The sequence below is a fragment of the Notothenia rossii genome (genome assembly GCF_949606895.1).
Source record: "Notothenia rossii genome assembly, chromosome: 3".
NCBI lineage: Eukaryota > Metazoa > Chordata > Actinopteri > Perciformes > Nototheniidae > Notothenia > Notothenia rossii.
Genome location: NC_136901.1, coordinates 5,577,636 through 5,592,565, shown reverse-complemented (window position 1 = coordinate 5,592,565; position 14,930 = coordinate 5,577,636). Strand labels below are relative to the sequence as shown.

Sequence of the window (14,930 nt, the reverse complement as noted above, 5' to 3'; positions counted from 1 at the left end):
GTGCAAGGTAACATTTGCATTGGAGCATTGGAGCTTGGGTAACACCACATACTCTCATTATGCTGCTCAGAAGAACAATTGGGTGATTTTAGTTCCATCGTCGGGGTTTGCCTGCACAGCCTCTTGCACGCTGAAGTTAAAACAGATCAAATACAGACAAATCTCCTCAATCTAAATTATACAATATGCAGCTCAGATTTAGGCTTACATTTAAAGGGGAATTGAAGCATGCCTGATACAATAAAAGCTTTTTTCATGTCGGAGGACTTTGAAGGTTTGCGTGAAAGAAGATCGCAGACAGGTGCATTAGTAAGAGAGAGAGAGAATAAAGAGCTGCTGCTGTGAATGGATGTTATAATGAGACACATTTTTCACTGTATGGATACGAAGTAAGTCTGTCTTAGAGAACAGTTTTAGATGCTAAATCAACCACTAAAAAACAACAGAGAATAAGGGACGTGTGACACACATTGGAGATGGATTAGAGTTGGGGTGAAATGAGGCAATGCGAGGGAGAGCGAGGTAGAGGAGGCGCGGCCGCCAGGAGAATATGAATAATTTCCATGCTGACTCTTCAGAGAGAGTTCACACTCTTCTCCCTGACATCATCCCTCTGCCCTTCACTTCTTGTTTTGGGGAAGGAGATGACAGGAGCCAGAGAGAGGGGGAAAGGAGGTGAAGCAAGGAAGGGAGTGGTGATGAAGAGAGAAAGGATGGGGGAAGGAAGGAAGGAAGGATAAGAGGCAAGGAGATAAAAGGAAGGAAATGAAAGGGAGAGGTGACAAGGAGAAAAGTGAGGCCAGGACAAATCCTGAAAGAAAGAAGGAGACGGGAGGAGAAAGGATAGAGTTGGGTTTGAGGCAAAAGAAAGGAAGCGAAGAAGAAATAGCACACAGACAATGAGAGGAAGAAGATTTACTGGAGGACAAAAAGGTTGCACACAGAGGAGGGAAAAGATGGAGAGGCAGGACAAAAATGTAAGACTAAAGGAAGGAGGAGAAAGGTTATCGACAGAGGATGGACCTGAAGTCGGAGAGAGAGGATGTAGACAGAGGAGGACCAGGATGTAGAGAGAGGGGCGAAACAACGAATAGGACTGAGGAAAGAGCTTTCAGGCGGTCGGAGAAAGAAGATGGGAGAGTAAGAAGGCAAACTGTTGTAGACAAAGGGATGAGGAAGGAGAATTTTGGAGAAGAAAGCTCTGTGCTGCTCGGCTGGGCTTTCTCAGCTTGTCTCTGAAAGTCACAGATGCATGAGGGCTTCCTGTAAATAATTGAAGAGGGGGAGTCCCCCCCTACACACACACAAAGTAGAAATCCCCTTTTAAAGCTGTGTAGACGGGAAGTGAGAATGTGTGATCATGTTCCAGCTCTGTGACTGATGTGCATGCGGCTAGAAAATATAAGAATTACACGGAGTAATTCATCCTGATGTCAACTCTGATTGGCTTTTGCAAAAGGTCCCGGCAGGTGTGTTGTGTTGTTCTACTGTGTGGTAGGAAAGATACACTCTTAGTTTGCTCCAGTTAGTTTCATCCACAGGGTCTCCTTTATTTATGTGTGTAATGTCCTCACCGAGCTTCTTGCTTTTCATCTGGATTATCTTTCATCCTGCGCGGTTACTTATTGTACAGGTGTCAGGAAGTCGATACAAATCACATTCTAGTTCCCGTACCTTCGACTTAACGGCGTGCCCTTGTCAGACGTCTTTTCGAGTTTCACGCTCGAGCTGAGTTTCGCCTCGGAAGAATTCTTTATTAATAAAGAAATTGATATTCCAGGAGCAAACACACATCATTGAGTGAGAAGACTTAAAGCGCACAAGTGCGACTGCATTGCAATCATTATAATCAGAACATGATGTACTGAATACAGCGTGCATGAAAGGTCTTTCATACTCTTGTATTTAATTACATGCAACACTTTTCTGCCGATTTCTGTGTCAGAAATGGAATATATGCATTTTTCTGAATACTTTGTTAGTATACAACAACATACATTTTTTATATTTTCATAATATCTATCAAGAACATTTTTTTATATTATTGTGACACCAATTTCTATCTATATGTCTTTAATCTCCTTGTGCCGTGCATACTTGCTTGTTCTTAAATATATGCCTCGCTGCTCTCAATGACATCCTTTATCCTCTTATTGCAAATTGTTAATGATATGCTGCAAACTTAGTTATACATGGGACTGTCTCATTAATCCCACATCCCAAGCATCTGTCAGTGTGTGTTTGTGTTTGTCCGGGCGCGTGTGTGTGTGTGGGTCTAGGATGTGTGTGTGCATGCGACTAACAGATGGCACTGTGTGCAATGAGCTGCTATGTGATAATTATGGAGCATGCTGGGGAAAGTGTGGAAAAAAGTGCTGATGAGTTTTGGACTGTGTGTGTACGCGCCCGTGTGTGTGTGTGTGTGTGTGTGTGTGTGTGTGTATGTGTGTGTGTGTGTGTGTGTGTGTGTGTGTGTGTGTGTGTGTGTGTGTGTGTGTGTGTGTGTGTGTGTCAGGATGTCTGCTGGGAGGTGAAAGAGGAAATCGACTTTGACACGTTTCCTGCAACATGACACTATAACTGCTACTCCTACTTTAATTATCATCTTCTTCTACTACTTCTATTTGAGTAGTGTGAGAAACTGTTTACGGTGAATATCCAACAACTAGCAAGAAACTATGAATATTCGATCAGGACATTATATCAACATAAATGATAGGTATAAACTCTCCGCTTTTAGTCCAGACATGTCACAGAAACATCTAGAAGTCAGAAAGTAAATAGCCTGCGGTCCTCCCGAACAAAACCCCCTAGTCCCTCTGAAAGGACTCGTAAGGTTATGTGTGTTTCCCGTTAAGCCCATTTAAATCCCCACAAAATAACAAATCTCTGAATATAACCTCTGATAATGACTCCCTGTGTGGAAAGCAAGCTGAGACCTTGCCCTTGTCTAGCTCACAGTGTGCTGAAAAGAGGTTAGAAGATAACAAATAAAAGGACATTGCATTAAACAATCTGGCAGCATATTCAATCCTAATCATCGGTGCTTTCTTACCAGAATAGTTTAATATCACACACATGTTGTTTATATGACAGAATGATTATAGTGTTGGCAAATAAACACCTTTACATATCTTGTATTATCTGACCTCACAGTATAAATGTTTTTTGGTTGAGAAATGGCTAAAACAAATTATTAAAATAGCTGCTGCTGTCAAAAAACTAATCATAGCCAATCGTTTCAGCTCATTTTATCCACAACAACATTAAAAACAAAGGCAGAGACCTTGTTTTCGTATATCCTGAATTTGTCCTTCCTTTTCAGTTTCACCTCCTTTACTCATATTTCTCTTCTCTCCTCCTGAGCCGCAGCATGTTTTCTTAGAGCAGGATGTTTTCCACAAAAATGAGTCTGTGTGTGTGTGTGTGTGTGTGTGTGTGTGTGTGTGTGTGTGTGTGTGTGTGTGTGTGTGTGTGTGTGTGTGTCTGTGTGTGTAGGCGTATACTTCCATTCAGTCAGTACTGCACTCAGACAGAGTGAGCCCTGTGATGTCTACATCCACAGAGATGTGAAGGTGGACGAGTGGCAGAGAGAATAACACACACACACACACACACACACACACACACACACACACACACACACACACACACACACACACACACACACACACACACACACACACACACACACACTTTCTGGTGACTAGAGGATGAATTAGTTACTGGTGTGTGCTGTGGAGACTCTTCAAAGGTGTCACTCTGTGCATCATGGCATTGATCCTGGACAAAACTACAATGAAATGATGACGTTTGACAGCCATTACTGGTGTGTGTGTGTGTGTGTGTGTGTGTGTGTGTGTGTGTGTGTGTGTGTGTGTGTGTGTGTGTCCTTCCTCTAATGACTCACACTTTTGTTTAACGGGGCTTCATGCTTTTTGGGGTTATCCCTTTCCTGTGCTCTATAGGTTTTGTGTGTGTAAATGGTCGACAAAGGCTTCTCTCCCACGGACCCAATATGAAATCAACCCTTAGAGAAGCTTCACATACCCTTAATGCATAAATGAATTTTCAAAGACTTTCAACACTGGCCCCAGCATGATGTTCATTCTATTAACAAGCTGCTGCAACAATATGATAATAATGTCCTCAGAACAAAAAGAAACTAATCTAAAAATAATTTGCTTATATGCTTCAAAGACTAATTTAGGGAAATAATTGAAAGTCCTATTTTCACACGTCCAAAACAGGTAGCAAAGAAAATACCTTATCCGACCTAATTAGACTGGAGCATAATTTGGACCTTTCCATAATTGTAAAATACTTCATCGTAGTTTTGTAAACCCCTCGGTGTTCGGTGCTGACAAGCCTTCAAACTGATTGAGCTATAACTCTTTGACTCCAAGCGGTCCGACAGTAACTCTGGATTTGACTTGAAGTGAATTTCCCAACTTCATACAATGTTTTCAATAATGGCTATTAAAGTGTTCGTGCTTAGAGACAGACATATCCACTTCATGCATTCCTCGTATTCCACACTGTAAATGTATTCTGGGTGTCTTTAGCAGAGCAGATCCCCAAATTGGACACTCACTATCTATCAACTACACACACAGGTTGCTCCAGCTCTCAAACACCTGATCCAATTATCAGGTGTTGGGGTCCTGAGTGTCCGAGGTGCTCCTAACACGCCGAGAGCGTCGCTGTGATTGGAGTCAGATTGAAGCTTTGATTCGCTTTGTCTGGGCTGGAGGACATCCTTTCAACTCTTCGCTTTTTGTTTTCATATTCCGACCTTTTGTCGTTCTCCTTCTTCTCCGTGGGCTTCCTTTTACTTTAGAATGATTTGTTTACCCACAATTCCCCTGGGTAATTAGTGCTGTGATAATAACTGGAAACAAACACACCCACTCGCTGAGCAGGGCACACACACACACACACACACACACAAACACACACACACACACACACACACACACACACACACACACACACACACACACACGGACGTTGGGGCGAAAAACAACTTCCTTAAGCTTACAGTATAGTCGCATTAAGCAGTGGTAAAAGAGGCAAGTGGACAATGCATATTTATGAAGAATGAATCAGCAAAATGATGATTGTGTTTCATCAACTCAGTCCAAGTCAATGGTCGTTATAAAGGGAACATATATGGCATTTCAAAAACAGCTATACGAGAAAACATGGCAACTACTGTATGGCCAAACTCCTCTTTGTAGTGTTGCCAGCGCTTAAGAAAATACTCTTAGGGGCAGATGCTTGGTATGGCTTTCATTCAATTTCTCCGCTTCACAGCCCCTGAAAGAAGTGACAGTGTTTTAGAGGTTTTCAACGAGGGAGTAGACAAGCAAAAAAAGATAGGACATTTGGTTCTTTCCTGACAAAAGCAACAACAGTGTGTTCAGCCGTTTACCTCACACGGCCCTGCAGGCTGACAGGAAAATTATTATGGCTCTACAAAATCCTTTGTGGGCTGGATGATGGGTCAACAAGGTTTTTCAACCAACTGTCAACATTGTTCTACGTTTTAACAATAAAAGCAACTTCTCCTTTAAGTCAAATAAGTTACTTATCTTACTCTACCAGTGGCATCACAACACAGTGTTGATAAAGGTCGTGTCAAAATCATACTTTTGCATTTTAGTGTTCGCTAGTCCTATCATAGGGATTGATCTCTCTTTGATAGCGGAACAACAACACTCTGTAATTACATACTGCTATAAGTAATTGTGTTTGCATCCCTTCATTAATTAAGAACAATAAGAGGGATGTTTGGCTTGTCTCCCTTGAGAATAGTAGACTTTAATGGTGTTTACATTTTTGATTCACTTCAATGCAGAAAGTAAAGAGCTTTTTTTTTTTTACTTCCACCTGTTGATTTTATTATCTCAGTTTTGTAGGAGCTTGATGGACAAACATTAAACCTATTGTGATTAAATAAAACGCTCTGATAAATAACAATGTTCAAAAAGAAAAACAGTTATTCCCACGAGTTGTATGAATGTGCTTATACTGGGACACTGGGCAGCTGGAGTTGCCAGGTTTTGTCATTATATGCTGTGCCAAAAGTGGAGATGGCTTTTCTCTCTCTGGTTTCTTATTTATTGGGGTCTTTATTGGAAACAGATAACATTTGATGTGTTTGTGAGCAGGATGTTTAACATGTTAATTAGCTCTTCTCTATCTGATTATTGCCGTCCGAGCTGCTATTCACTTTACAATGCTTGCATGTAATTCGAAAAAAAGACAATATGCATGTTTTCAGTGTGTCCACTAAATCTCTGCACGGCACAGAGAAATGACAGAGGCAGAGACAAGAAGAGTGATGAGAGAAATGCTAAGATAAGAGAAGGGAGAGAGAGAATCTCCCGCTGTTTTTCCAATCAGGAGGCGTCGTCCTCCTCACTGTTGATTTATTCTCTCTTCTCCCTTTCATGTCCCAATTTCCAACCCCACCTCCATTCTCCCTCTCCGTCTTCTTTCCGTGGGCAGCCGGTGAACACAGTTATTTAGAAATGACGACAGAAACACATTCAGGCGGGCAGTGTTGTTAAAATGACTCACCTGACCTGTGAGGTTTTTCATCTGCAGTCCTTCTCACTGTTCACTTTTTCTCTCCGGATTGAGCCGGGTATAAACGCTTCTTCAGAATAGAGCCTTGACATCACATTTTGAAAGCAGCGTTAAATCATGCATGACCTCACCGGCCGGCATTATGAAGCGTCTGGCCTCCTTAACAAATGAATAATGACTCCTGGGTGCAGGTCAAGTCAAAGCATATATTATTAAGCTAATTTCTTCCAGGAGTGAAAAATAAAACGCCCCTCAGAGACCAATCGCGCTGAAAATACAAATCAAAACCATTTGATTTGTGTGACTGACACTGGCAATAAAAGAGATTGTATTCATTAGAACCTTCTCTTGTTTTGTTACCAACCAATCATTCATCCTCCCTCCATTCATCCCCCTAGAGCCACAAGTGTGTGTGTGGATGTGTGGGGGGCTGGCACACACACTTGTGACACACACACCCACACACACACACACACACACACACACACACACACACACACACACACACACACACACACACACACACACACACACACCTTTATTAGTGTCCTCCTATGTTAGCATGAGTGGCTGTGGGTGAGAGTGAGATTTAGTTATACGTTTAATCACCAAGTGTTTGTGTATTTCTCTCTCTCGCGCTTGCATCCCCCCCTTACCCCCCCCCCCCCCCCCCCCCCCCCCCCCCACTGACCCCTCCCTCTCGGCGCTGGTTGGTTGCCACGGCTACAGTGTCGCCTCTCTTCCTCATGTTGCTATGAGACTCGGACCGACAGACCTGAGCTGAATGACAATGCGTCTGTGGCGCTGGCAAGAGGCCCAAAAACATCCAATAAGAGCTGGTCTAGACAAACACTTCCCAATCTGGGGTCTGGGGACCTCCGGGTGATTGTTTGGGTTGGCAGGAGCCTCCTCAGCCACACCAGGGAAAGTTTATTAACGCTATTTATATCCTCAGTAAATTGTCCTCGATGAGAGAATGTGCCAGTCATTGTGTACTTAATAGTTATGAGAGCTGCTTTATGAAATGCAATAAGAAATCTTTTTAATTAGTAATTGTGAAGCAGCAAAAGTAAAAGCTACAATCAATCAGTATCTTTTATATACACAATTGATCAATGATGAGGTTTCACGTTCAGACAGACAGACAAAGTTTCAAGGACTAATGAAGCAACTAAAGAGGAATTGAGAGAAACCAAACAAGAGCTGAAAGACAAATATCAGCCCTGAATTTTACCATTTTTCATGGTGACAGAAACGTCCAAATGAATGCTAATTCTGCTCCGATTTCTTGCTTACATGTTTGCCATAATGATTTAACAAGGAAATGATAATTCAGTCATGTTTCGCTCCCCCTAAGTAGCCCAAATGTCAGCTTTAAATGATTGTGAATTGAATGATTGCTGGTGTTGAAAACAAGCTATCAATAACATATGAAAAAACTGTTTTAGTTAGGTATTGCAAAGTGGAAATTCTTGTCAAAATGTTGTCATTAAACTAGGCTTCAACAAATCAATTATTGCTTAAAAATGGCCGTTTTGAAACCTGACAGATTCTGACCTCCCGTGTTACATCAGCCTGCCTTTTTCTTACTTGCTGCGGCTCAGTAGTGCAGAAGGACGCTGGAGAGCTGCGATTTCTCTCCCAGTAAGAATAACACCTTGATTAAGTGCTGAAATATGTTCCTCTGAAGGCGCCGGCGACCATGGAAAAGGGTTTTGACATATAACAGCAGAGCCGAGTGGGTGGGAGTGTGCGATCTTTGGGCTTCTGCGGAATCAATCTGCTTTCCTTTATCTGTTTAGTTTGGTATTCACATGCATCCACAAGAGAGAGTCTGTTCGGGGTTAGAGCAACACATCATTCAGCCAGCTGGTCCACATGCATTTGATGTCAGATGTATTGTCTGATATGCAAGTTATTCAGTATAGTATCTAAATACTTGTCTTTCCTCTGTGTCTCCGCAGGAACTGTTTACAGCGGAGTGTAAGTTTAAGGAGTCGGTGTTTGAGAACTACTACGTGATCTACAGCTCGATGCTCTACAGACAGAAGGAGTCGGGCCGGGCCTGGTTCCTGGGCCTCAATAAAGAGGGGCAGGCCATGAAGGGCAACAGGGTGAAGAAGACCAAACCAGCTGCACACTTTCTGCCTAAACCTATAGAAGGTAACACACACTCTCACACACATGGGGGATCATTCCTTTACATTTGTGTGGTTTTACAATACATGTCTGTTTTCTGAAATGTCTCTTTGTTGTATTGGATTTGAAAGTATAGAACTTCTTCTCCTGACATTCTTGGTTTCTTTCCTTCCTTCATACTTCCCTTACCCCTTTCTCCTTCACCTTCTTTTACCTCTCTTCTTCTCTCCTTCACTTGTCAACACCTTTCTTCTTCTTCTCATTTCTCACCACTCTTTCAACTCTCCTCCTCCCACTCCCTTTCTTTCCTTCCTCCCATCCGCCTCTTTTCTCCCGCGACCCCTCCAGTTGCGATGTATCGAGAGCCTTCGTTGCACGACGTAGGGGAGGCGGTGCCTAAAGTCGCCGGGGCCCCGTCTTCCAAAACTACAACCAGCGAACCTGTGGTCATGAACGGCGGCAAACCAGTCAACAAACCAGACAAGACATAACCCCGCCTCCCCCTTTTATCCCCCCCCTGGCCAACCAGAGGCCAGGACAAGCCAGACTCGCCCCACTGCTGCGCTCTCACTAAAAACTGCAACGAAAGGTAACCAAACAAACCATCAACTTCTGACTGGTCAGCAGTGGGGCCGCTCGTCGCGTCACGTCTCGATGTAGGACGGATCCGCTACAACTCGCTTCGACTGGTGGCGGGGGGAAAAGGGAGGAGGAAGACCATAAATGCTGGCCAATGCCCGCCAGATGTTTGGGAACTGGTTCAGTGGCATGCCCTCATACGTGAGACAAAATGACTTCTTAAAGATAAACAAAAAACGGGAAAAAAAATGTCTTCTTCACCGGTATTTTTCTGTGACAATCTGTAAGAATGAGGCCCCTTTCTTTCCTCTCCTGATACTTTTTCTGTTGCCAGGTATGCTTGCTTGCCGGTGGCCACGCACACACACACAGTTGCACACGACTCCAACCCGAAATCGACCACTTGGATTCAATTTTTGCGTAAATAAAAAACAGATTAAAAAACAAACATCGGGCAAAAAGAACATTTTAAATACCAACCAGTGATGATTCAGAGGATGCTTAGTCATCGATCAATTAAGACAGGACGTTCTGTACCGAGCCTATAAGGAAATGTTCTTAAAATCGCCCTGTGCATTAAAAATAAGGCAACACACAATATGACCTGTTTTAATCACATACTATATATCTGTTAAGAAAAGAAAGTTCTTATTTGACACTGCATAGCTTAAAGCATGTTCGTCTTTTCAGTATTCCTTTATTATCTGTTAGATGGTTCATTATTCTGCACACACAGTGAATATTGAGCTGCGTCGTTGTACGGACACAAAACAGATATTTTGTGTCTACCTCTCTGTCTAACAAGTTGTTTTCTGTCCCTTTTTTACGAATGTTATGATTTCCACATCACTTGGTAGCTCAGGAGAGGAGGAGATCTGCTTGTTAGTGTGTAGCTGAGTGATGAAACCCGAATGATTTCCCTGTTTGTAGCAACACAAAGTACAGGAGGCATGCTGGCGTCCACGCAGCATGGTAGCAGTCACTGTTTACACGGAGTAGCAGAAACTTCAAGAAGTAGTACTTTTTCTTTCTGTTGCCTCCCAAGTACTTGAAGTTATGAGGAAAATATAGGAATGAGGGTTATAATGAACAGGGTCAATTATGTTGAAGCCACTATGTGTGGAATTTACCACCCAGTGGTTTAAAAACAGGCACTGTGGTAATGCAATGCACGCCTTTACCCCTCCCCGTAGCAGAGGATCAGAGGAATTAATAACTATAGCTGTCAAACAAATAAAGAGGAATATTTATTATAAATATCAATATTTTTCTCTGATATATAGAAAATGAAAATACTCAAGTAAAGCACCTCAAAATTGTACTTAAGTACAGTGAAAATACAATATGTGGTCCTGTGTCAATATGTAAAGTAGCCTATCAATTCAAGTACAAATAAGTATTAGAAAGTTGGTTTCTGTATAACCACCCGAAAACAAATAGCACACTTTGGTCACAGCGATAAAATCAAACCACTGAAACGAAGCTTTGTCTGAAACGTTTAGATCTACAGGGCTGGAAATCACATGCCTTGGAGAGAAATAAAACCCAAATAGATCCCCATGCTTAGCCCTCTCACTGTGACAGTCAACACGGCACCAATCTGTTCCGGACTGCTCTACAAACATTCTGTTTACTCGTCAAAGAATAGACGCCAATTAACTACACCGGTAGTCCGTCATATCACTGAGGGGACGTTAATGCTGTGATCCCACGCTTCATATTAGTGTCGGAGACAATGAGGCAGCAGCAAATGAATTTATTCAGTAAGAAACAGAAACCGTGCAATCTCTCTTGCTTTGAATCTCAATTTTAAGGCCAAGTCTCTGCTTTGAATTTCGATCAGATCCTTGAAACACTTGTCGTATTTGCTGGAGATAAATGACCTCCCAAAACTAAAAAAGAAACAACACAAAGCGTCCCGCCCTAGAAAACTAATCCTCACAGTTGTTCCAACATTAAGCGTCAGGTGTGTAGCAGGTGAAACACGAACCTCTCCAAAGTGTTCAATGTGGTCCCGCTGTGTTGTACTGTACGGAGAATGCACTCTCAAATACAAGACATCTCAGTGTCTCTAATTGGCATTTCTCAGAAATGTTCCTCACACATTTTTCTCTCCTCTGAGCTCATTAGCTGCCGCTCGCCTTGGTGTTCGAACACGTGTGGCTGACCAATTTACACTCTGTGAACTCTGCTTATTTGTGTCCTTCCGTAACTACTGTTTTGAAAGGAAAATATTTGTGAATAAGGGGAAAATGGAATTTAAATATGTGTGCAAAAAAGAGAGATAAGAATCTTATGTGAATGCACAAAATGTATTGCTGCTGTTGGATCATCTGAAAGTATTACTTTTCGCTGGACCGTACTGTAGATTCAATGTGAGTGCCTCTCATCCCCAGTTTAGCTCAAGATGTGAGATCTGAATGCTAAATATTTATCCAGCAGGGTTTAGCAAGAATTTCCAAATTCTCAAAGTCGCTCGACTTTGGCTCTGTCCCTGTTAAATGTTACTTAAAGTGCAACGTGGGGCCGTGGTGATGAGTAAGAAGTCCTTTTTGACTGGTGTTGTACTTGTCTAGCGTCAAAGAAATGTGGATGTAACATAATATTGCTGTGTCACACTTGGGGTTACTAGCAAAACTGTAAAAAAAAAAAAGACAAAAACCCTGACAATCAGGTCTGTAGACGTCCTTCTTCTTTTTTTACGTATCCTGTGTTGTCGCAGCTGCCTGTGTCTAAAAAGCCACTTTAATTACAGTCTATAGAGTACAATGTTTTTGCCTGGCCAGACATTTAGGAGATACAATCGAGACTCTGCTATTCATCGAATATTATTAAGCAGCTAATTTGTCCACACTGCTGGCAGGGAGGAAATGGTCCTGCATTCAGAGAGGCCCAGCTTGTTAGGTTAGAAGTGTGGCTCAGATCCTGTGAAAGCAGCTATTGAAGATCTGTGGCACATGCTCAAGAATTAATGATGGTTGAGGATGGAGAAATAAGGGACGTGGTTTCCTGGCTACTGACCAAAGACACCGCTTGAATAGTGTTTCCAGGCTGGTAATCACAGTTATTGGTTCAAACAACGAAGGCGCAATTACTCTCAGCGTCTCCTCCGAGATTTCTCTCCACTGGTGGTTAGCCAGGTACCAAGGCTACAATTATGAGATATCTAACGGCGGGCTGTGCACAGGAAGAGGGCTGATTTAATTAGAAGTGAGCAATCACGACAACCCGGGTCACTTTTAATTTCCACATGCAAGTACCACTCATGTTCTCGTGGCAGGTACACATGTAGCCATCTCACTTTGTCCTGTAGCTCTGAAACCAGAAGGCACAAAATGGACAAAATAGGACGGGAAAATGCTTGTGACCTGACCACTGCAGTACAGGTGCACTTTAGAGACGTAGTGATCAGCACTGTACCCAGGATGTAGCTGGCCTCCCTCAGGTTTCCTTTCTTTTTTCCATTCCACTTTATTCCTCTGACAAAAGACTGCCTTATTACATCTGAATCTGAAACGAGACAGTTACCGCGCTCTCCTCCCAGCTGTTTCTTTCTCTGAGCACACACACACACACACACACACACACACACACACACACACACACACACACACACACACACACACACACACACACACACACACACACACACACACACACACACACACACACACACACACACACACTATTCATCCTTTTTTACGTTTCAATTATCCTTTGATCCCCAATCTTCTGTTCACTGTAACTATGCTAGCTTTCACTCTGCTCGTTTTGTCCTCACGCAGCCAGAGAACTTATTCCCACCTCCTCCTTTCTCCTCTCTGTTTGGACTGTTTCCCACTTGTTGCATGGTTTTTAAAAGAGGAAAGATGACTGGGGCTAATGCATGTGGTAATGTAGGAAATGTGTTATCAAAACAAAACAAACATTTACAGCGGAGCACCAGTACAACTTTGCATCTGGCTCATTTCTCACATTGGTTTGCAGCGGTAGACGTGTGTGGCATCAGAAACAACTAACATTACGTATAATCCATCATTGCAATAATGGAGCAAAGGAAGAATGAATCAAAATGACTTCATATCTATAATACAGTTACACTAATGCATGTCTTGCGTGGTAAACTTTTAGCAGAGCATCACTATTTCATTCATCTGGCTGAGAGGGAAATTATATTATAATATATAGATAACAAAAAACCAGAAGAAGTAATTGTTTGATATCCTTTGCTGCTTCTTTTAACAATGATGGATTGAGTTTATGAAGTTATTTGAGATGCTGACACGTGGTGGTTCTCTGATTAAGGACCGTTATACTATATAAAATCTTAAAACACATGGTACGCCTTTTTCTAGTGACATTTAAGGTGGAAAGAAATGGTGTCACACATGTGTAAAGCCACAAATCATCCAACAAACGTTTCAATATTAAAGTGAAAAGAGAGACGGCGGAGGTTTCTTTATTCGTGTTCATGCTGCTGTGGGGTTTGTCCAGGTTTTATCCGCAGTATGTGTTCCTGAAACAGGGCTAATGGAAACTAGTGCACATATAATCGCAGGTTCAGTTTTACAGTGAAGCTGGGATTAATTACAATACGGAAAACCAAGATGTACAACAACCCGCTGTGATGCAAACCATGCTAGCTATGAGCCAAAAGCAAAATGTCACTGGCGCTAACCTAAAGGGAGATTACTCTGTCTGTCGGTAAATGTACAGTTACCTTTACATACATATTATGCAAACAGTTTGTCTGCACTGTACAGTTTGTGTCCAATCCATTGTATACACACAGAAAACAATATTGAATAAAGGATTTATATAAAGGACTGGACTGATTGATGTCAAATAACCATTTTACCATCCCTGTATTTATTCATCCATCATCCAACATTACAATTAATTCCATTCATTATTTTTATTGACCTACGGGTACGATGTGTTATCAGCCATTTTTAGCTGCAGAAAAAGGAAGTGACTTAATCTTTAAAGAAATAGCTTTGTGTCTTTTTAGCAGAAGTATTATTATTATATGTATTTAATCCCTGATTGACATGCTGTTTTCTGTCCAAAAACTGTGCAGAAAAAGCAACAAAGTTTTACAGAATAATTTCATAATTTATCTTTTGAGTCAAAAACACTCAGAGAAATAGATTTCGTTGGAAGCACCATTAAGCATATGTATGGCAGCAGGTTGACAGGCAGAAACACACACACACACACACACACACACACACACACACACACACACACACACACACACACACACACACACACACACACACACACACACACACACACACACACACACACACACCGCCTGGCCTCCTTTAAATGACAGATGAACAAGCGAATACTTTAATTAAGTGGATGTCATTAGAATTTGCATATGTAAATGAGGTGTACTTTGAAGGGCAACATGGTGTTTAATTAGCTAGATGTGGCTTATAAAGCACTGCAGCTTTAATGATATGCAATGAAAAGCTGCATGCTTAATCTCTAATTCAAACTGATGATAGCTTAACGTTATTTATAACTTGTTTAAATAAGTAAGTGTTAAGTTGGTGAACTTTGCCATGACTTTTTTGCTGCATCCTACCTCAGTTATTTTTATCTTTCTC

The 14,930-nt window shown here is 41.9% G+C and overlaps 1 protein-coding gene across 3 annotated transcripts in view; it reads left to right on the top strand.

Moving 5' to 3' along the window:
* LOC307032212 (fibroblast growth factor 14-like) overlaps positions 1–14,118 on the top strand; it is a 46,452-nt gene extending 32,334 nt beyond the window's left edge. For all 3 annotated transcript variants that reach the window (XM_079670052.1, XM_079670050.1, XM_079670051.1), the window contains exons 4-5: positions 8,559–8,757; positions 9,082–14,118. In XM_079670052.1, coding sequence (XP_079526178.1) covers positions 8,559–8,757; positions 9,082–9,224 — 342 coding nt within the window. In that variant the 3' untranslated portion in view covers positions 9,225–14,118. The remainder of the gene's footprint in view (positions 1–8,558; positions 8,758–9,081) is intronic.
* The last annotated feature ends 812 nt before the right edge of the window (positions 14,119–14,930 follow it).